Source organism: Oryzias latipes, chromosome 1 (genome assembly GCF_002234675.1).
Source record: "Oryzias latipes chromosome 1, ASM223467v1".
NCBI lineage: Eukaryota > Metazoa > Chordata > Actinopteri > Beloniformes > Adrianichthyidae > Oryzias > Oryzias latipes.
Window position 1 is genome coordinate 3,072,700 of NC_019859.2, and position 22,515 is coordinate 3,095,214.

Sequence of the window (22,515 nt, forward strand, 5' to 3'; positions counted from 1 at the left end):
CTGATGAGATTTTACTTAAACTTTGAATCTTTTCGGTATTAAAGTTGTTTTTTGAACAGGAACTGACTTTATTGATTCTTTATACCTCATTCTGGCACCCTCTGCTAATCTGTTAAATCTAGAATTTCCAGATTTCTTGCCTCTTTTCTGCTATCCTTTGCCTTTTAGATTCTGTTTTGCATGTGCTAACAATAATTTCTGATTTTCATAAAGTTTGTCATTGAAGAATAAAATGAACATTTTATTTCATGTCTGTTTCTGTTAAAAAACATGTTTATTAATCCTAAAAATGTTTATTTTCGAATTTTTTGGGGGAAAATAACAACTTTCCGACATTTATTTGCCAGTTTATAAGTACGCTCGTAAAGCATTATTTCTTCCTTTAAATGTTGTTGACTGTTAATTTATTATCTGCCATTTTTCGTGTCTTGTTTTCCTTTCTTGTTGTTCTCTCTCCTTACATAAACAAGTGAAGTTGTTCAATGAGATCAACACCTCAAAACTCCACCCATGAACGGCTTCACCCCTGAAGACATGACAAACAACTCCCCACATCCCATAATCCTCTTATGGATCTGAAAAAGAAAGCGCAGAAAAAAAATCCCGCAACTTCTACCTAAAGGACTAATGAGCAGCAAACGGAAAGTCCCTTTCAGGTAAATCTCTCTGACTCACCTGTTTGTGTTAAAAGCTTTATTTCAGAATCAAAGGTGACAGTTGTATGTTCTAGAAACACTTTAAATAATTTCCATTTCGCATTAATGTATACATTTATGATTAATTTAGACCTTTTGACGCATAAATCAATCCGCATCTCGACGATGAGCGCATGACGGGGATCACAAACGCTCGTGTCCGTGTTGACCCGGTGTATATAATGCATTTAGTTGTGTTAAAATAAGATGTTTATTGTTCAGCTGCTCACGCGGGAAGGTGGGTTTGGTGATCCAGCTCTAAGGATTAAAGAGCGCCACCTCTGAGCCGGTATAAAATCCCAAAACGCGCGCCACCCGCAGCTCCAGTCTTCCTTTACGCGCGGCTGTTTGGTTCCGTTGCGCGCTGACTGCGCGGATCATTTCAGAGAGGAGGTTGGAGAGGTTTGTGATATTTACCCAGGCCATTTCTTGTTTGGAATAATCAGTGGAAGTTGGAGAATGCCCGCCCTCGGCACGGTGCACTTCATGAAGCCGCTCCACATGCGCTCACCTGTTCCTCAGGGCCGCCGGCACACGCTGCCGGCCAGCGAGTTCCGCTCCCTCAGCCCGGAGGACGCCATCAGCGTGTTTGAGATCGAAAGAGAAGGTAACTCTGGATGTCTGAGTCTGATAGCAGTAGAGAGGGTGAACCGGAACCGCGCAACTGGACGGATTTTTGGTGCGTAAAGTTGCTGACCCCTTCCTCTTCTTCTTCAGCCTTCATCTCCGTGTCCGGTGAGTGTCCTCTCCACCTGGACGAAGTGCGTCACTTTCTCACGCTGTGCCCCGAGCTGTCTCTCGGGTGGTTCGAGGAAGGGCGGCTCGTGGCCTTCATCATTGGCTCTCTGTGGGACCAGGAGCGGCTCAGCTTGGTAAGGCGCAGCAGAAAACACCCTGATGGTGGTTTTCAGAAACTTTCAGAAAGTCCTGTTAATCGATGCTTGAGGAACCCAGCTGGTTTACAAACAGCAGGTCACTTCTCATCCATCCTCAATGGGTTTTCTTTGACATTATGGACACGACACGCACCCACTGAAGAGGCAGTCTGACAGCTGAGCCACAAATCTCTCTTGGCCAATACATGCCACACACACACGGATCAAGATTTGGCCTCAATGTGTTCTTGAGTGACAGTATGTCTTACAAAAGACTATAAAACTGTCAAAAGAGAATCTGTAAAGATGGGAAAGATTCTTTTTAACTTCAATTTAAAGGCTAAAATATTGATAAGTTAAATTTAACTACCCGGGAACTAAACAAGACTTAAGGCGGATGCACTTAGGCTGTCTGTAGGTGTGATTACAGACGGGCGTACAGCCAAATTCTCTTTGGTTGAGCCATTTGGAGGCAAGCATTGAGACCCTGTGGATCAGGGGTCTGCAACCTGAGGCTCCGGAGCCGCATGTGGCTCTTTTATTCCTTCATTGTGGCTCCTGGTTGAGAAAGTAACACGACGAACCCAAACTTTTTTTTACTTCATTCACAAACAGTTAAAGGAAGTCGAACTAAAACATTTTTGACAGATTTTTGAACGCCGTTTACCACAAAAAATGAACTGGAGGTCAGACTTTAGGCACACCGGAGTATAAGGCAGATTTTTTATACTTAAAAAAATGTAACGATTTTAAATGTGCATTAATGTTCAAAACAATATGGGGAAGCTCTGATTTCTTTTCAGTTTATCAAATGGATGATTTTTCTGGTTGAGATTCACCACAAATGGGAAAATTCACTTTTAAACTACATTTGCTGCTTTGAGATGCTCCCATATGACACCCAGGGGGTCTCTGCTTAAAGTCGTGTAAACCGCTGCCAAACGGTATAACTATTTTATATTTTAAAATAAAAATTCTCTTTGCGTTTATATTTTATTTATGCCAAAAACACCTATGTCGATTGATATTGATCAGAATGGTAGCAATAATAAATACAAATCAGTGCTTTATTTCAGACTTTTTGGCTCCTTCTGCATAATATGCAGAGGTTGGCTGTTGTTTTGGGTCAGAATAATCCCCCCTTAAGCTGCCAGATCCCCTTTCAGAACCCGGTTCTGATTCTGTTCACTTTACAGAACGCGATTCCTCTCAGATTGTTTTGGATTCTGGTGTTGAAGCTTCTCAATAACTGAACCCTTTCCCTGCGGCTCTGTGGTCCAGGACGCCCTGACTCTTCACAGACCTCATGGCTCCACCGTCCACGTCCACGTCCTGGCCGTGCACCGGACCTTCCGGCAGCAGGGAAAAGGCTCCATCCTGATGTGGCGTTACCTGCAGTACCTGCGCTGCTTGCCCTACGTGCGCCGCGCTGTGCTCATGTGCGAGGACTTCCTGGTGCCCTTCTACCAGAGGTCAGGTTTCCACGTTCTGGGCCCCAGTGAGATCACCGTGGGGCCCCTGACCTTCACCGAGATGTTCTACCCGGTCAGGGGACACGCCTTCATGCGGCGCAACAGTGGGTGCTGAACGCAGAGGGGGCCGGGTTCTGGATTTACTGCTGGGATCTTCAGAGGCAGCAGGACGTCTGCTGCTCCCCGCGGCTGGACCGGATCCGCTGAGGAGGAACGTCAGAGCTGCAGGCAGCTTCTGGGAAGTTTTACGGGCGGGAAAACCAACCGAAGCCGTTTTCTTCACTTTTACCTCATTGGTTTTTAGTCACTACAACTTCCAATGAGTTATTTATGCCATTGAACGTTTTCTAGTTTCCTTGGAGAATTTTTTATTCTGAACTTTTTCCATGGAACCACCAAAGTAAAAGCCTCTTTCAAATGGGAGGACATCACAAAAAAGTGGGAGATTTTTTTTCTTTTCTTGATTTCTGGGATCTCTTCATGGTTGTTGTGATGTGCTGCTTGTTTTTGGCAATCAGAAAGCAAAACAGTAAAAAAATAAAAAATATAAAAAGTTTTTTTTTTCTCTTAACCCATCACCAAATGTAGGTTCCTGAAGTTACAAATTTAATTCAATGAGATTTTTATTTCTATAGCCCAATATTACAACAATAGTCGTCTGAATGGGCTTCATAACAGTAACTGTATAATAAACATGAAATCAGTCATAAGATCCAGTAGGTAATGGCTAAGCTAAACTAAGCAGAATAAGCATCCCTGACCGTAGACCCTCCATCTCAAATGTTGTTTGCCAACTCGTAACTTTTTTTTTATTATTTAGTTGGATTTTTGTAATTTTCCTTTCTGACTTCATGGAGAACCACACTATTGTAGGTTCCACAAACAGGAGCTCAATAAACATTTCTGCATAACGCTTCCTCTTTTATTTTGTTTATCACGGTGTAAATATGTTTGACATTTTGTAGACGTTTTTCGGTCAAAACTGACATAATTCTTCTGCTTTTATGTATTTTTCCTCCCAAGTTTGGCATTTTTATATTTAGCAGAGCAGATCCATGGGAGCAAAATCGTGCAGCAAATCAAGAAAAGAAGAGAGATAAACATCCACAAAACTTTTCGCTTTTTCTTCCAGAGTATTTATTTTGATATGATTGCTTTAAAACTTGCATGTCACATAGAAAACTCAGGCAAGAGCACAACAGTGCTTTGCCAAATACCTGAAGTTCGTTTGACACTTTCCCTTTTTGTCAAAAAATTAGAAAAAAATGGGGATTATTTGGTCCAAATGCAGGCGGAGCAGTGCAGCTGCCTCACGGAGTCGGGACGGTGTGAAAAGGCATCTTCAGCTGTTCCAACTACAGATTCAGGGGGGTTTCTCAGCCTCTGCTGTTCTCAGAGGCCTCCGCCCCACTGACTGACTGACTGACTGACATAATCTCACACAGTAACTAAACCCTCTTAATCCCACAAACAACATTTCTGCGGTCAGCTGGGGTCAAACGGGAGAACAAACCTTCCACTTGTCTGGGTTTTTTTCATGCTAAGGTGGGTTTGATCCCGTCGTCAGGGAGACGATCCGACAGCGTCAAGACCGAGAGTGGAAGGGAAGGAAAAAGAAACCAACTCATTCATGGCTGTTCTGTGGTCAGACTGAACCCGTGCAGCTGTGATGGTTCAACGCAAACGCGCTTCAGAGAGAACCACAGCCGGAGTCTGATTAAGGCAGCGAGTTGGGATTTGGGCGGTGATCTCACCGAGCGCTGATGTTTCCCGCCGCACCTTCACATTCAAGACAAACGGTCGCGTTTAGCGCTCTCCAAGTCGACCATGAAACCAGGACGAGCAGCAGAACGGATTGAAGCGATGCGTCCAAGTAGAGACCAGGAAGAAGCGGATTTTTGATGTTCTTTGCGTCTCTTCCGGGCCTCAGGGAAGCCGCTCGGTTCCAGACGGTACCAGACCCGACTGAGGATTAGTGGTTCAGAGGAGGTTAGTGCATCTGCAGGCCGTCGAGAAGAAAGATCCCGTTTGATTCTCTTTGGGCGGATCCCTCATGAGCGAACAATAAGAAGAAAAAACGTGATTGTCGTGTTCTCTGAAGGCCACAAAGACGACCTCATTTGTGCACGTGATCGATGTCGTGGTCAATGTCGTACTTTTCACAGAACTTGCTGGTCAAAGGGAGGCAGGTGAGATACTCCAGCCAGTTCAGGTTGATGGGGTAGATGTAGAACCAAATGATGAGCGAGGCGAACAGCCCGACGTAGACCAGCATGGAGATGACGATCATGATGCGCTTCCTGTACTTGTCGAAGGTCCCGAAGATGATGTAAGGCAGGAAGGCAAAGGAGAGCAGCAGGCCGCTGAGGAAGCCGAAGATGTGCGCGATGTTGTCGATCCACGGCAGGAGGCCGCACAGGAAGAGGAAGACCACGATGCCCAGGAGCTTGAGGAAGGCTTTCCAGGGCTTTTCCAGAATCTGCCAGCCCTGAATGAGCTCCACGAAGAGGCAAGCCAGGAGTCCGAACTGAGAGCCGGCGGGACCCACCTGCAGGGAGAGAGGAGGAAGCTGTGAGGAAGGCCTGTGGCGGCGCGGGGGGGGGGGCACACGGCTGCTGTGGTTCTGTTCACACAGACATCAATCAGGAGCTTCTGTACTTGAAGCAGCAGTTTAGTTCTGCTGTAAACTTCTCGTGAGTTTAGCTCTCAGCAGAATTTCAGAAAATATTGACATAAAATATTTGGTTCAAAAATGTTTGAATGAGTCTTTTTATCCAATATGGGCGGCAACAGCAGAATGGATGAAATGCTGGGACTTTCTGGAGCTAAAGTGTGGAGCACGGCTAACAAACATCCCAGATTTAGTCTGAATATTGGACTCCTGCTAGCCGGGTCTGAAGACGCCTCTAGAAGTGGACTGACTCTCCCTGGACTCATGGGATCTGTCCAGGACACCAGAGATGGTTGGTCACTTCCTATTTGGGGTGAGGATCACTCCGAGTGGGAACAGGTCATTGTTCAGGGATCCTGTTGGAGTGAGTGGGTCAGGCGGTGAACGGCGAGCAGCTCAGTTTGGACACGTGGGCCGCTCATAAACAGATGGCTAATCTGTGAAGGCGTTAAACGGAGACAGCCCCGCCCGCCGAGCTCCACGCCGCAGAGACAGCCTGGCACTCCCTGCACAGCAGAAGGACGCCACGCCACAGGAAGTTAAAGGTCAAAGCCCCATTAGCTGTCACGCACCTAGCTGTGCGAAATCTGTTCTCCGCAGTTCACCCCATGGGGGAGCGGCGAGCTGCCGACACAGCCGCACTCAGGAACCATTTGGTGGTTTAACCCCTTAATGCAAGCAGGGTGTGACTCAACTGTGGATTTGAACTCCCAACCTTCCAGTTATACGGCCTGATGGACACCAACTCGCTGCTACGACGGGCTGCCTTCACTTTTACCCCCACAGTTTTCTTCAGCGGAAGTCAAAAAGCAAAGAGTTTGCGTGTTCGTCTGTGCGCCGCGCTGGGACACGCAGGCCAACGGTGAACAAACCAGAATCTAATTAAGGTGTAATAAATCACTGATTCAGATTTGAACAGAAAAAGTGACATTTTCAGCAAAAATGTCAAAACTTGTTGGAAGAATTTAGATGTAAAGTTGGGATGTCTGCACAAAACACGCCTAAAAACATGTCAGAAACTCTCCTTTGGTCATACATTTATATTTTGACGATCTTTTTTTTCAGACATTTACTTTAAGAAGGAAAAATAGAAATATCCAAAAGGAAGTGAGAAGTAAAAGTTGTCTTTGCCTTTTTTAATCACATTTAATGACATTAGATGAAGAATTTCTGAAATTTCTGAGTTGATATCCCAGCTGACACCTCCATCCTTTACCATAAAAATATGAAAAAAAAAATTATTTCTAGTCTTTTCTGAATTCAATAACTGTATAGAAGTTGCAGTGAAGTTTGATCTAGTGTGTGAATGCAGTCTGCAAAGGCAGATGGAGCTTCTAAGAACCTCAAACTGGTGCATCGTCCCACAGGGGGTTTTAGGAAGCTGGTACCAGTTTGGTTTTACTTTTCTTACCATAGGTTTATAGATCTATGAGGCTGAACTGACTCCCTCATCCTGTTACGAGAGAGGAGCGTTGTAAATAATAGTAAGAAATCCCATTTTGATGGGACTCTGTAAACAAACCTCCTGTTCTCTTCCTCCATGGTCAAGACGGAGAAGCTTTTGGTAAAACATAACGCTGTATTCTTAACTATTATTAACCTCCATCTTGAGGCAACAACGTCCACAAATCCTGTTTTGATCAGAATTCGTTTTTATTTTTTTACTGGATTCTTTAAGGCTAATTAAAAGTCAAAAGTAAAAAACTGTCCTTAAAGCTAATCAGTTTAAGATGAAACTGTTTTCTAATTAGAGATGATTAAAACATTACCGACTTTAGTGATAATGCCTGAAAAAAATGAGGAGGATTATTAATATTATATTTTTACTTCATAAAGACGTAGTATTTACAAAAACAGAAACAAAGCTCATTTGAGAGGAGCTGCTTTCCTCTCATTCCACAGTCTTGCTGTGCGAGTCATTTTCCATGACTTAACACCTGCAGGATAATCCGCCTAAAGCGCAGCTTTAAGTGGACGGACGTGCGGCGCTTTAGGCGGCGTGCGCTTCCTGCGGATATTCTGGGGGTGGAAAGGCCACAGAGGTGATGAGCAGAGCGGAAAGAGCGAGAAAGTACGGAGACATGAAGACGAGAGTTTCTCACATTTAGGGATTATTTTACAAATGTGGTCTTTCAGTGCTTTGAATGTGAATGAAACACGACGTTCAACGTAGGACGCTTCGTTAGAGGCTGAACGATTGGATGTTCTGTCTGAAACTTCAAAGGAAATGTTTACAGTGACGAGTAGCAAAAAAGAAACCCATCGACTCAACTGGTTTACTCAGAAGACGATGTTGGATATTATTGGTTTTAGCTCGTTTTCTCAAGATAAGGAGATTTGGGAACTTCTCATGGGAAAATAGAATTTTTTTTAAATTGGAAATCTTTGTTTTCAGTGCAATAAATAACAAATGATGTTAGAGTGTGGCGTCTGTCACCGTAGAGCAGGGGTCGGGAACCTATGGCTCGCGAGCCATATATGGCTCTTTTGATGGTCACATGTGGCTCGCAGACACATTTTTAATTTTTTCTTTTTCATTAGACCAGTCCTTCTCGGGCGCGATGCGATGGCAGAGGCGCACAGTAGTAGCGGTGCTTGGAGAGAAGGATCTGCGCCAGCATTATCACTTTACTATTATCTATTATTTCACAGAGTTTGTACCAGCCGGAAACCTGTGAATTGCCGTGCCTAAAATTGCGCGCCCCCGTCTCTGAGAAAGAGCGCGCAGTAGCGGGGACGGGATGTGACTGAGAGGGAGAAAGCAGAGGGTGAGGGTGGAGTTGTGGGCTCGGTCAGTAAGGTGAACCGCGCAGGGATTGTAAAAACATAAAACCTGCTGCCCGTCACTCACTGCAGCGTGTGAGTGTGTGTGTTTGGCTCCGCGTCTGCATGTGAGCAGTCTGTCTCACATTTACAGAACATTCAGACCTATGATCACGTTTAAAGTCTCAACGCCTGAACGAAGCAGAAACTCACCACGTATCAACCAGACTAGACCATCAACAAAACTACCACGAGAAATACTCATCATTTATTAGCAACAGCATAACAATGTTATTAAAAATAATCCACAGACTTATTGTACTTTAAAAGTGTTGAAATTATATCAAATGCACACATTCACTTGAATATTTAGTTTTAAACATATTGTAGCGGACTGAGTTTAACTTGGCTGTTGGGCCGCGTTAAAAGTTCTGGAGTTCCTTGAACGCATCAAGCAGAGATCTGATTGGCTCTTAGTTCTGTCGCTCAGCCTGTTGTTAGTTAATTTGGACCAATGGGGTTCAGCTATGGGCCGAATAAGGGAAATGGGAGGGCTGGAGCGGGAGGGGGGAATATAAAGTTGGGAGAAGCGCTCTCGTCTCGGCGGGAGAGATTCAGGAGCTGCTGAATTAATTTACGGCATTTGTTACAGCCTGCATTAACCAGAATAAAGAACCTTAAAAGAGGTTAAGTCTCCGTGTGGGAAAAGGACACTACATTATTGTATGGCTCTTTCGAAATTACATTTAAAAATATGTGGCGTTTATGGCTCTCTTGGCCAAAAAGGTTCCCGACCCCTGCCGTAGAGGATCTTTGCACACGCACCAAGCCATTTGTACGCGTTCCTGTTAAAATAAAATCACCGCCTTCATCCCGGTTGTGGGAGTTCAGAGCATCAGGTGTCACTTTAACTACCAGGAGCAGCCGTGGTCGCAGTGGTAAAGCGGTCGACCTCTGATCGCAGGTTAGGTTCCCGCCTTGCCCGTCTATGTGTTGAAGTGTCCTTGAGCAAGAGCCCCACATTGTTCCTGGTGGTTACAGGTTGACTGTAAAGAAAGCTGAATAAGTTTAGTTTATACACGATGTGGGTGGCACAATAATCCTGTATGCTGTGTTTTATGTTCACGTCTACACTAACTTGTTCTGCTTCTTCACTGATCTCCAAGCAAAAAAAAAAAAAGTGCACAGTAGTCCTTGGAGTCCTTGGTATGATGAGGGTCACCATTTGCGGTCTCTCTGTTTCAAGATTTATTTTCTTTCCTGATTTTGCCCACAGACGGCCCGTATCCACCCATGAGGGCAGTTGTAAGGCTTTAATCTGAATAATGGCTTCGGGCTACTCTCCAGGAGGGGGAAAGTGGTTTCTTACCGACACATGCAGGAGAGGCCAAACCTGCTGGGAAAACAGGATGATTCATTCATCATTTCCTTGGAAATCTATTGAGGGGCCGTATAGAAGCTTTGACTCTGACACAATAGTTTCAGGGTGTTAGGGTTGGGGGGTTTTACAACAAAAAGTCTAATTTCAGCTTTTACAGAGAGAAAAGCAATGATCAATAAGCAGACATAATCTAATTAGCAGTTTTAATCGGAATCTTTCCCGCTCACGTTTAATCTTTTGTGTCAGTAAGTGTGCTTCAACTTTCCTTCAGCAGGACGCTCTGGACGGGATTACGGTATTGACAAAGCTTTGTCCCGGACAGTCGACGGGACCGAGTTCTCAGGAGGAGTTTGGCGAGGAACAGCAGTGGTTCCATCCTTTACTAACCAGTTTTCTATTCCCAGAGCTCCTCGCTTCATCCCTGCAAAGCCACTAAATTTACATCCGGATTAGCGGCGCTCGCGGTGGTGTCACTCTGAAGAAGTATGGAAGTTTCTTATGTTTCACTCGGCTTGTGCTCGGAGACGTTTGCCGGTTGGATGGCAGCGCTCTTTTCACATGAACTCGTTGCCACATGAAGCAAAGCTCTCTGGGAATCGGCACGATCACATTCCAGAGAGAGTTGGCAGCCAACTTTTGGCCTTCTCCAGACCGGGGCAGTCAGGTCTGCTCTGATAATCCTCTGCAGGAGAAATGATCTAAAATAATCTGAGGGGCACAAAGGGAAAGCAAGAGGAGGAAAGGGAAGTTCTACATCCCATCACCACGGAGACGGCAGATCCAAGCGGAGATCTGACGGTAAAGAAGTGGAAATGAAATGATCCACAACTCTTTAAGGATGGAGGCGGGGAAAACGGGTAGACAGGAAGCATGCTGGGTTTCTGAAGAATGGATAAAGGGCAATCATCGTCCTAATTCATCCAAATGGAATTAAGAGATTTAGGAGGTCATTGCTGGGATTACATGTGCACCAAGTGTGAAGGAGATTCCCAACAAACAAAGTACAAAAGAAGTGAGAAAACGACAGTTTCACTTAGTGTCAAATAAACTCAGGTTTTCTTAGTTTGTGTTTCCACTGCAAGTTAAAGTCGCACTCTAATTATCCTTTTTCTCGTTTCAAAGTGTTCGGAATGGTCTTTTAATTATGTTTGTGCAGTTTTTAGCCAAAATAAAAAAACAAAAGAACATATTTTCTGCAGAGCAGCAGGAGTTCATTAGAAATTCCTCTGAGTTGAGGGTAGGAGTTCGCTCCGTTTATTTCCCATCAGCCCCTTGTTTACATTTTTCCCCGCTAGCTTGTAGCGCCTCACAAGTCCAAACTAACATTAACGTAGCAAAATAAAGCAGCAGGCAATATCAGAGCTTTGCTGCCGTACAGTTTGGAGCCATTAATGTTCATTTAAATGTGACAGGGGGCGGTCGACCTCTGATCGGAAGATTGCAGGTTCAATTCCCGCCCTACCTGCCCATGTGTGTGAATGGGTGAGTGGGTTTGTGACTGTCGGGCGCTTTGGGCCTTTGAGGAAGCTAAAGTATCCGCCATTTACCATCTATAATAGGATTTAGAAGGCAGTTTTCAGTACGAGTGATGTATGTGATTTTGTATATGATAAAACAAGGGAAAAAGTGAAATACAGCCAGGAAAGTTTCCTCAAAATGAGAGAAAGTGATTTCAATCTCTATTTTGAAATGGCCTTAACAGCATTTATACCTAAAAGATGTTGGCTTTCTAATCCCAACCAAACTAATCCCATAAATGAGTCTGCTTTTACATCAGATACAGTGTGTTGGTAAGAAACTCCTTTAAAAGCAGTCGTCAGCTCACCTCAGCCCTGTAAGGCAGAAACAAGGCCGATGCCAGGTTCCCAGTGATGCCGCTGAGGATGTAGATCACAGAAATGCGGCCCCAACCGGCCAGCTTCTCCAGGTCCCTCAGGATGGTCATCTGGAACACCACCGACACCACACAGTGCAGCAACCTGCAGAGACAGATCATGTCCAAATTCATCCACATTCTCCCAATGACCACTGATGAGGAGACCTCTTCCAGAGAATAAAAGCTCCATTAAAATGGGTAAATAAAGATTTCAGCACATTGGTGACTTACCCGGCATGGAGGAAGAGGGACAGCCAGAGTCGATAGACCTGATCGGGGATGGCTGGGTTGAGGAAAGGCAGCAGGCCGCACACTTCATCCAGACAGTGGACCTGTGCGACAGCGGGGACATCAGAGACAGATGGGAATGCAGAGGGAGGGTCCACCAAAACATGAAGGCATCCCACGCTACCTGTGAGCACAGTGTGGCCTCTTCGTGGAAGTAACCGTGCATGAAGGAGCAGTACTCTCTAGTTGTGATCTCACATCTGTAGCAGACAGGAAAACACATCAACCAGAATCAGATCCATTCATATCCCAAACTCTTTTTATAAAGAAGTATTCCTTCTCTTTAACCCTTTAACACCTAAATACCACATGGTCTTTTGACCGTTTACACGATCAACGTGAATCCGCTGATTCTGACACGGAGAAAAACAGCTTTGTTTAAAGGTGTCATGCTGCTTTTCTCCCCTTCAGAATCTGCTGGAATCATGTTAATTGTGTTAAAGGTTAAAGAGGTACGGTAGTTTTACGAATGTCAACCCTGGAGCTAAAGCTCTGTTATTAAAGGGTTATTATATTTGGGAAAATATGTTAAATCAGTGAAACTATTTTTACCTGCCCTTAGTTCCTATGCAGCAAGGCCGGCCTATGATGTTACAGTCCAAGTGTCTGAAGCCTGTTTTGATAAACGTCGTGGGTATTGTGCAGATCTAGAGGAAGACAGGTGGGGGTTCGTAGAGAAAATGCACCTTTGATAAAGACGATGGCATCAAAGACTCGGGGCGCTTTCACACCAGGATAGTCTGGTGGACTCTGAATGGGCTGGGAGCAGGAAAAAACAGTTTATTTTCTCACTCTAAAGTACTGACTGGGCATGAGAACTGGACTGAGTGACTCCTCCCCCCTGGTGTTCCAAACAGGAAGTACATGTTGCCTCCAAAAAGCCAAAATCCCATAGATTTCTATAGAGAAATAAACAGCTGTTACTCAGTCATTCTATTGGTGAGAAGAACCGTTCCTGCTCTGATACTTTTTCTTTTAAATGTTCTTAATAATCCTCTTTTTTCATGCTTTTTCTGTAGTGTAAGGTATTAGAAGTTATAAACTGACCAATCAGATGAATCAATAGGCGGTGCCTGCTGGCCCCCATGCCCACTGTTCAAAACGTTTCATTGATAGATGTGGTGTAGCCCGCTTTCAAGTGGTAGGGGTGTGGACTTCCAACAAGCTCACTCCTGATTGGTTGCCATAAAAACATTGACTCAAACCAACCAAGAAATCACTGCTTACCAACGTAACTGTGACGTAAACTGAAGTGAAAAAATGGTGACTCCATTGACTTAATTTGGTTAGAGCCAATTTTCTATTTTCCATTTTCTGAGGGTGACGTCAGTTCAGTTCTCTGATAGTCAATGGTCTGAACTCAGACTGGAGTAAAACAACAGCTGATGTTTGGGGTAGTAATGCCGACTAACTTGTGTACAAAGACTTGTTTCCAGCCAGATTAGAGTTTTCCTACTGGTCCAAGCTAGATTCTAGGTGGGATTTATAGATCCTCTGAGGAGGCTAGAGTGAACCAAACCCCCTGATGCAAAAGCACCCCAATTTTTTTAAACATTTTTTTCAAAATGGAACCATTGCCCCTCACCGGCCACTTGGTGATGTCGTCTGGCCACATGTGAATCTTGATCGTCTTGGAAGAGGCGGGCTCATCGCAGACTCTGATCACAACATCAAACACGGCACAAGTCAGTTCTGGCAGAGGTCAGAATTTGGGATCTGTATCGAGATCTGCACCCTCACCTGGGATCCTGATGACAGACGGCCCCTGACGACCTATTAAAGTCCACCGTTTCATTTCTCCACTTGATAAAGGTTGCCAGCATGTCCTGCATTCAATCACAGTTTTAAATGAATCCTCACTTCAAAGCAACAACGTATGTAGATTTACCCTAAAAGCATTTTAAATATTTCATGAACACTACTCACAGTAAGTTAGGGATATTGTTATTTACGAGTGCTTTTTCTATTTTGTTTGATTTTCAATTCAATATGTTTAAAGTTTCCTTTGATATTCAGAACAATGAATGAGAAGAAACACCAATTTCATTAGTTTGATATTAATTACCCCTAAAATGAAGGCAATGCAAAAGATATCCCCTAAAAACAATCATTGACCATGTCATTAGCAGGTATTTCCTTCATGTGTGGAATAACAGCTTGACAGTGACGTCTCGTGCTCCTCACTGGCATCATTATGCTGTTCTGAGGCGTTCTACTTTTGGGGGTCCGACCATCCAGTCTCTGCTTCAGCTGGTCCCAGACGTGCTCTATGGGGTTCAGGTCAAGGGTCATCGCTGGACACACCATGTAAGGCACTTCCACTTCCTGAAGTCCAGCTGTGACACTTCTGGCACCATGTGGTGGAGTATTATCATCCACGAACAGAAAGTTGGGGTGTTCTGGTAGAATTGGGGAATGATGATAGTTCTATGATGAAGTACATGGCTGGACCACCTAAAATAGTCAAAGGAGTTTTGCACAGACTTGATGGCCGTCCAGACTGTTGCTCCTCCTACACCAAAGCCAACCCTGGAGACCATGTTGACCTTGGCTTATTGCTCACCTCGCCTTCATCAGCAACGCTGACGACCATCGATTCTGTGCGAGGTGACCTGACACTCATCAGTGAACAGGATGGTAGACCATTGCTGCCTGTTCCAGGTCACATGGTCTTTTGTCTAACGGTGTCTTGATGTCAGTGGAGTCACCAGCAACAGTTGTCTGTCATTCCAGTCAAAGCGGTGGAGTCGAATGGTTTGCGGGGAAACCTGAGTACCCCTCACATCTGGTAAACGGGGCCTGCAGCTGTTTGGCGTTTGCTAAACCACGTTTGAGGTCCTTAGGTTCTGGTTATTGTTGTGGTCTGTCATCGGCGGGGCTCCACTCCTGGGCCTGTCACTAGAGGCCAGTAATTCTGTGTCTTGGTGAAAGTTTGCTGATGACACTTTGAGATTCATCAAGTTCACCTGCAACACCCGACTGTCGACTACCAACCTGTTCTAACATCTGTTAAGCAACGTCGTGTCTTCATGACTGTTTGAATGATGAACTTGGAATGACTTACTGGCTAAATCAGCTTTTTAGACTCCAAGAATGTTAACATTGATGCAACATTGAAAAGGTTTATCTTTAAGAATTGTCGTTTTTCTGCCCCAATAAATCAGACCAACTGAACAGAGTGAGACGGTTATGAGGAAAACACAAAATGAGGTCTTTCTGTCACCCCAATATACAATTACCTCCCTTTCCTGAAAAACTGTGAAGTAAAACAAACACTGTGTTCATGACATCCACTAAATTTTTCACAAAATCCCTGAGTTATTGTGAGTCGTGTATATCACAGTTTTTCAGTTGATTATGTTTACAGCTCATAATCGCCTTTTATTCTAAAGAGTTGCATATTTTCAGATTTCTCCGTAGGTCACATGTCACCAAATCACCAGGTTTAGGTCATGAGCACCTAAACAGATATAAAGTGGTTGACTCAGAATGTGAAAAGGGCACAAATGAAAAAGCCTTACAGAGCAGTCGTTGCTTTGCGTCTGCACACATCCAGAGTTATCGTTCTGAACACAGCAGCCAGACTCCCTCTCAAGGTTTTGGGCATTTTGGATCAATTTGACTATCTGTGCGTCCTTCCGCATGCAGGGGGAGAACTTAGCCCCCAAGTGGATCAGATCCTCCTGAAAACCCAGGAGAAGGATTGAAAATACATTAATCAGAAAGAAGTGCCAAAGAAGACAGAACATCATTTCAAGTCCTCTAAAGAGAGTGTTTTTCAACCAGTGTGCCGCAGCACACTAGTGTACCGAGGGAAATTGCCCTCCTTAACTGATCTAAAAACATTTTCCATCTCAGGATTTCAGCTCTTTGTTCATCCAAACAAACCCTGTTAAAACACTGAGAAGTTAGGAATATGAAAGATGGTAAAATACTTTTTTCTTTGTGTTTATTTGATTCTATTAAAGACATTTTGATAAGAATGACGGTACCGCGATTTAGCTGCCACTAAAGCTCTGTTTTAGGAAAAGTCCCGCCCCTTTAAACTGTCTCCACCAATAATTCTTGGAGGCTTAATCACATCATCAGTCTGACCAATCAGAAGTGGTTAAAGTCTTCACTTCCTTGTTCCGATTCTGCTCATAAAGTCTCTCAGTTCCACCAAAAATACCAGCTAAAGCTCGTCTTTAGCGGTGTAGCTTTCCACAGAATCCGGTGTCAAGACTGTGGAACAAGTGAACAAAACAGATTTTTGCACTACATCTCCCATGATGCATTGGGTTAAAGTGACAGCGTCTCAGCGCACAATGAGTCTCTCCCCTTAACGTCTTAAAACAACAACAAACACACATCAGTTTTTGAATCTTTTAACTTAACTTTTATTTTAGAAAAAACAGTTGCAGCTTCCAGCTTTTTCTGCCACAATTATCACCAAAATGCACGTGAGATCATGGAGAGGCTGTAGATCAATACAGACTATGAGCTTTTCCTTTTTTTTTTGGATGCTGGTGTGCCGCGGGATCTTTGTCAAGGTTAAAGTGTGCCGTGGCTCAAAAAAAAGGTTGAAAAACGCTGATCTAAAGAGTGTTCTTCGCTTCATTCGTGTGTGATAACTGTCTGTCTGAACACATGAGCCGTTCCAAGTGAAACATGTGGACAACTTACCGAACCCGGACCAATCCAAAAGTTCTCCTGCTGGACGAACTTGACGCTTTCATAAACGCCTTTGGTCATTAGCACCTGCAGAGGGCGACAGAGCGCAGTAACAGACAAAGTGAATCACTTTCAGAATGAAAAACGGGAATTTTAAAAGTACTAAACAAAGGAAAGATGAACCACAAACATTTTCAGTATTTCCGCCTCCTTTTTACCATAAAAAGCGTCATTCTTGCCAACTCGCATGCAAAAATATTGGAGTTCAGAGGGCATTTTTGATGAAGATCAAAGCTTCACTCACCAGATCTGTTGTCGAATGCTGTGAAAACCCCACAGGGGCAAAGCCATAAGTGCAGCAGGCCAGAAGTGTGATAACTATGTGGACAAACGTAACCCAATAAGTGAAGTAGGGCCTGAAACCACAAGCAGGAAGAAAAAAACAGCTGAAGCAGCTGAAATATGTGTAGTGGTTTTGGACTTTTCAAAAATTACATAATAAAGATGACTCCAGTGAGATCATTCTACCTCAAACCCAAATTTATTAGCAATGGATTCAAATGTTATTGAATTCTAAAAACCAGATTTAATGATTTTTACTGTTACAGTGGTCCCTCGCTATATTCGCCGTCTGGCAGAGCATTATGTTCTGCTTCCTCATAGACAGAATTCAATTGAATTTAGTTCCTAAATAACTAAATCAACTTAGTTATTAAATTTAGTTTTTATGCTTTCAGCAAAAACTGATTGTAGTATAGTATTAGTAATAGTATTAGAATAGGAATAACAAACATGAGAACACAATACTAGATGTTAGAAAATTCATAAAATAATGTATAAACTCATCAGAAAGATAAAAACACACATCAGACCAACCCGTTAAATATCCACTCCAATGAAAATGGTGTTTTTAACCCGTTCTTGTGGCATTTTTCTCGTAAGGAGGACAAGTATAATAAAAATTAAGATAAAAATTGCATTTCTGTATCCAAAATGTGGTGAATCAGAAGCAGACAGAAAAATGCATCCACTTGCAGACAAATGGGTCCATGAACGTCTTTGTTTTCCTCATCCGAGCTGGAATCTGGATCAGAACTGAGCTTTGATATTGCTCGACATTTTTGTTGCACCGGCAACGTTAGCTTGTGAGGGTTTGTAAGCTATCGGGAGAGAATGTAAACAAAGCCACGATGGGAAATTGGGCGAGATTGCTCCACAACAACGGCCCCGCCCACAAGTCTTTACCAAACTCCTGCCTCTCTGCAGACACTATGTCCTAGAAAACGACACAGGTTTTCCTACAAACAATATTTAGTTTCATTTTTAAAAAGGCTAAAACTGGTCAAAGACTTCAAACCAGTGGGAAGTAAATTCCAAAGTTCTGAGCCTTAAACAGAGAGTGGAGTTTGAGCAAAAAAAAGAATTTTGTAAAAAGGAACCTGACAGTTGGCCTGCAGCAGCTCTCTGAAGCCTCGTTTCCACGGAGCGGTACGCAACGATTTGGTCTGTTGCAGTCCAGTATTTTGAGCGTTTCCACGATAAAAGGCCAGACGGAATTGTACTTTTTTTTTGGCGCCTGTTGGTTGTAGGTCCATAGAAAAATGCGGCTCAACTCTAAGTGGAAACATGGATTTTCTGGACCAGACCGCTCAGTGGAAACAAGACTTTACTTATAAATAAAAGTTCTTACAGGTTCAGGTGGCTGCTCATTGAGACATTTAAAAATTATTATTAAAAAAACATACCTAAAAAATTGGTAAACTTATCGTTTTATAATAACTCTCCTCTGTGACCTGTCAACTGTACAGAATGCGTTCAATTTAACTAATCTTAATCTTCGGTTGCGTTCAGATCTTTGTTTCCATTCTTTAAAACTGGACTTATTTTTCTACGAACGTTTGAACTTTGAGAGTTTAAACAAGAGAGGAAAGTGTGAAAATGTTCTTGTCTGCCTGAGAAGTGGAAAAGGTGTTTAGTGAGGAGCTTTATAGCCTTAAAACATCTGGAATCCCACTTCACAGATTTCCACAGAACTCCCACAACAAAGCAGGGACCACTGTAGTGAGGTGGATTCTGTGGTTCTGATGCCAACCTGTGGCTGTGGAAATCGTCCAGCTGCTTCTGGACGTTGCTGCTGAGGCTGTTTTTGTAATGCCGGTTCAGCCACTTCCCCACCACGCCCATGCCGTACTGACGCTTCGGCTTGTCGAAGGCAAAGTGCTTCACCTGGGAAGCGATTCGCCGACCTCGCCGATGCTGACTTGGTTCTGCCGGCACACTCAGTGATCTGGGGGTCACGAAGTCGCCCTTACTGAGGCTGGAAGGACGAGCAGAACTTAGATGTCAGTTATAAACAACAAGCATGTTTTACAGCTTTGTGAGAAATGGCGTTTCAAGGATCCGGTATTCTGTCGGTGTTAGTAAATGAAGGTTTACTCACTGGGCAGGCTCATGAGATGGACCTAAATTGGCAGACAAGGGAGGGGAATCAAACACTTCATCGGCCATAGAGTAATCATCGTGGACATCAGCCTAAAAACAGCAAAGAAAAAGCTCAGACATTTAAGACGCAGACAAGCTGTTGAGCTGAAGCTCTTTGGTGATCAGACGTCAGCTTGAAGATTTTCCTCAGGAAAAGAAAAAAAACGTCTCTGAAATTCAGGACTTTTTTGTCTTCCACTGCCCTCTAAGCCTTAAGTGAATAATCTTCAATAGGAAAAAATATTTAAGCTTTTAGATCTTTACATTTTCAGGAATAGCTGCTCCTGCACACAATCAGCTCTTTAGTTTTCATAAGCAGAAAGTGAACTGTCAGAAAGAGCTCATCCTCACAGGGAGTAAAAACTGCTGAAAACTCAAAAAAAACATCATCTAGGATGGAGCTCCAGCTAACTGCCAAACACAAAAAGCTGAAACGGCGATGGAAAACCAGGAAGTGTGGCCATGACGGAGAGACGACTGACCCTGCTGAAGAAAACGGATGCAGACGTGTCTGCAGAGTCCACGGTGTCCTCTCCCGTGAAGCCGTGCTGGAGGAAGCTCTTCCGGGGGAAACTTCGGGCGGTCTGCGACCCCGCCAGGCCGCTGCGCCCCTGAACAACAGCACAGGACAACCGTCACACGATCTGGAAGCGGTTTCAGTTCGCCAGAGGAACCACCACATCAGAGGTGAGGAAAAGGTACGTCAGAGGCTGAGCAAGTGTCTGAGAGCATTTATGAAGCTAGTTTTCATTACAATAAATGTTTTTTTTGTTTTATAACTTGAGAGTTTGCTGCAAGTCTCTTTAATTAATTCAATATCTTTCAATGCACTAATAATTTACACCTTATATAGTTTAAACAACCTTATATTTGCACCAGCGAACAAATGACAGCTTAGTCAAATTTTGTGGAATTAATCTCTAACTTATAAACTTGATTAGTTTTATGATAGGAAATTTTAAAAAAGAAACGTTCAGAGTTTCATCTTTTTAAACTACGGTAAAGAAGTCTAAAGAAGCTGAATAACAAACATTTTTGTGAGACACATCAGAAATATTATTAACTAAATGTTTTCAACTTAACGTCTGTAAAAATTAGAAGAGAAAACCTGTACAAATGTATTTTTTACACAGTAATAAGTAACTGTGTAAAACCATAAAAAATGATGTGACCTTGATATTAGAATGAACAATTTTGTGTAGAAAGTTTGTTCAGAATCGTCCAAATAATCAAGTTTTTGCAGGAATCTAAATGTTTTGTCTTGGGTTCATTTGGACCTGATTTCTACAAAAGAAAGTAGTAATAAAAGCTCAAACAGAAGTTTTGAACTTTTGATAAAGACTAATCTCAGAAACAAAGACCCCCTCCTCTTCCTCACCCTCAGCAGGTTGGAAGCGGCCCTGATGCTCATGCGGGCAACCGACTCCCTCTTCCGCTTGGAGAAGCGGCTGTAGCTGGTGAAGGAGCTGAGCGAGGTGACCCCTGGAGTGAAAGGACCCCCCTGCATGGAATGGGGCGTCCTCGGGGAGCGCCCGTCCGGCTCATCTGGGGTCCGGAAAGGTCGTCCCCGCGCCAGGGGGTCCACGATCTGACAAGAAAAGGGATTATGCCACCGCTAACAGCATGCGTTTGAGTCTGAAAGGAAAATTCCACCAGAGCTTCATGCTGCAAAAACTTAACCTAAAGAAAGCAAGAAAAAATGTCTTATTTTCTGTCTTGCAAGATAAAATAATCTTATCAAGACAGTTTTTATTAGTGAAAACAATCTTAATTTAGGAAAACATGTCTTAGTGACTAGAATTCTTTTCTTAAAATAAGAATTCTTGGTAAGATCATTCGTCTTAGCCAACCTGCAGATTTATTTAAAGAAATTTGTTTCCAATTTTAAGACATTTTAACTTATTCATAGGGGTTCCACTTTTGCAGTGCCTGATTTCCTTGTGAGTCTGAGCAGACTTGTTTTCTACATTTTGGCTGAGAGACGGCGTGGACGCTCTGCCCTCAGGGTCACGTACTTTGGGGAACCTGTGTCCGGCCGGTGAGTCCAAACTCTGGTCCATGCTGGAGGCCGTCTCCGCCTCCCTGTACTCGGTCTTCAGCTTGCCGTAGCGCTGGCTGCAGTGACGGATGCTCCTCCTGTGCCATAGCTGCTGCTGAGTCTCACAGTCGTCCCCCACCCCGAACCACTCGGCAGTGTTCCTACAGACGGGTCACACGTCACAAAAGCGGCGATCAAACAAGGCGATGCGTGATTCCAAATCTCTGCACACACTATTTTTTAATAGGACATATTGTCTTTAACCTCAAATATTAATTAAAGTCCCACTCCAATCATCTTTTGATCTGTTTTCAAAGCAATCCCAGTTGGTCTTCCAAATATAATAAATATAATAATTCTGCGGATCTATTTATCTGCCAGTGGATGCATCGGAATGGAGCAGAGCAGGGAGGTTTATGGCCGCCAATTGTAGTATTAACTTTACAACTACAAGCCTTTTCAAACGGCATCTTTTCATCTGCTCCGGATTCACCATGATTTAAATTATGAAATACTCAAACGCAATAATAAGTGTAATTTTCTTAATAAATGTCCCCCATCATGGGAAAAATGCAACAAGAACATGTTAAAAACTCCAAAAACATCCTCTCATTGGAGTGGCTATTCAAGGATTTCATCGGAGGTCCAACATGAAAGACATATTTGCCTAAAAGTGAGGCTGAAGCTTTGGCTTACCTTCGTATGCTCTGGGACAGCGACGTCTGTCTACCAAACTTGGCTCTTCGTTGCCTGGTAGACCCACCTCCATCTAAAAGGGCGGTGCTTTGAAGGGTCCTTGGACGCTGAATGAAAAAAAAGCACAAGTGTGTGTCAAAAACACAAGCAATGGGCTTAATTTACTTTATGCAAGTCCCCCATCATCGGAAAAACGACACAAGAGTGTGTTAAAAACACTTTTTAAGAGGGTCTTTAATGTTATAATTGTTTTGGGCGTCATATTTATCTGATTTCACGGGATGAGGCCTCGGGGACCTACAATTCCTCTGGCACAGACCTCTTAGCCTTTCTTGAAGTCAAAATAAAAACTTCCGGCGAAGCTTCATTCAATTATTTCGGTTCTCTTCTGTGGGAAAGCCTCCTGAACAACCTCAGGACTGCCGAGACAGTTGATGTTTTAATCCGGCTTTTAGCTGAAATGAAGAAACCATAATTTCATATTTTGCTTCTCTGTATACTTTTTTAGTGCATCATTGATGGTAATTGTTTTTTGAGTCTACATCTTGTGTCTATCAAGGTTTATTTCTTTCTATTAATCTCTACTGTATTTTCACATTTATGTCTTTGAGCTGAAGCTCTTTGGT

The 22,515-nt window shown here is 43.5% G+C and overlaps 2 protein-coding genes across 5 annotated transcripts in view; one reads left to right on the top strand and one right to left on the bottom strand.

Annotated features, from left to right (window-relative positions):
- Nucleotides 1–358: 358 nt before the first annotated feature.
- On the top strand, nucleotides 359–3,953 carry aanat (aralkylamine N-acetyltransferase). Of its 2 annotated transcripts, XM_020704327.2 has the most exons (4): nucleotides 359–656; nucleotides 1,142–1,302; nucleotides 1,413–1,567; nucleotides 2,852–3,953. In XM_020704327.2, exons 1-4 carry the CDS (start codon nucleotides 628–630, stop codon nucleotides 3,155–3,157), a joined length of 651 nt encoding a protein of 216 aa, XP_020559986.1. In that variant the 5' UTR covers nucleotides 359–627; the 3' UTR covers nucleotides 3,158–3,953.
- Nucleotides 3,954–4,162: 209 nt separating this feature from the next.
- The window catches only part of rhbdf2 (rhomboid 5 homolog 2), a 37,028-nt gene continuing 18,675 nt past the window's right edge, over nucleotides 4,163–22,515 (bottom strand). For all 3 annotated transcript variants that reach the window (XM_011478340.3, XM_020704306.2, XM_020704272.2), the window contains exons 3-18: nucleotides 21,890–21,996; nucleotides 21,171–21,354; nucleotides 20,534–20,743; nucleotides 19,638–19,766; nucleotides 19,115–19,206; nucleotides 18,767–18,991; nucleotides 16,979–17,090; nucleotides 16,687–16,761; nucleotides 15,543–15,704; nucleotides 13,762–13,847; nucleotides 13,607–13,679; nucleotides 12,574–12,668; nucleotides 12,146–12,221; nucleotides 11,965–12,065; nucleotides 11,683–11,836; nucleotides 4,163–5,590 (exon numbers count right to left, since the gene is read on the bottom strand). In XM_011478340.3, the coding sequence (XP_011476642.1) occupies nucleotides 5,159–5,590; nucleotides 11,683–11,836; nucleotides 11,965–12,065; nucleotides 12,146–12,221; nucleotides 12,574–12,668; nucleotides 13,607–13,679; nucleotides 13,762–13,847; nucleotides 15,543–15,704; nucleotides 16,687–16,761; nucleotides 16,979–17,090; nucleotides 18,767–18,991; nucleotides 19,115–19,206; nucleotides 19,638–19,766; nucleotides 20,534–20,743; nucleotides 21,171–21,354; nucleotides 21,890–21,996 (2,313 nt within the window). In that variant the 3' untranslated portion in view covers nucleotides 4,163–5,158. The remainder of the gene's footprint in view (nucleotides 5,591–11,682; nucleotides 11,837–11,964; nucleotides 12,066–12,145; nucleotides 12,222–12,573; nucleotides 12,669–13,606; nucleotides 13,680–13,761; nucleotides 13,848–15,542; nucleotides 15,705–16,686; nucleotides 16,762–16,978; nucleotides 17,091–18,766; nucleotides 18,992–19,114; nucleotides 19,207–19,637; nucleotides 19,767–20,533; nucleotides 20,744–21,170; nucleotides 21,355–21,889; nucleotides 21,997–22,515) is intronic.

Excerpts from the sequence above, each read along its gene's own strand:
- aanat (XM_020704327.2), top strand. The coding sequence starts at position 628 with ATGAGCAGCAAACGGAAAGTCCCTTTCAG. Across the intron at positions 657-1,141 it reads AAACGGAAAGTCCCTTTCAG|TGGAAGTTGGAGAATGCCCG; the intron begins GTAAATCTCTCT and ends TGGAATAATCAG. Across the intron at positions 1,303-1,412 it reads GTTTGAGATCGAAAGAGAAG|CCTTCATCTCCGTGTCCGGT; the intron begins GTAACTCTGGAT and ends CTTCTTCTTCAG.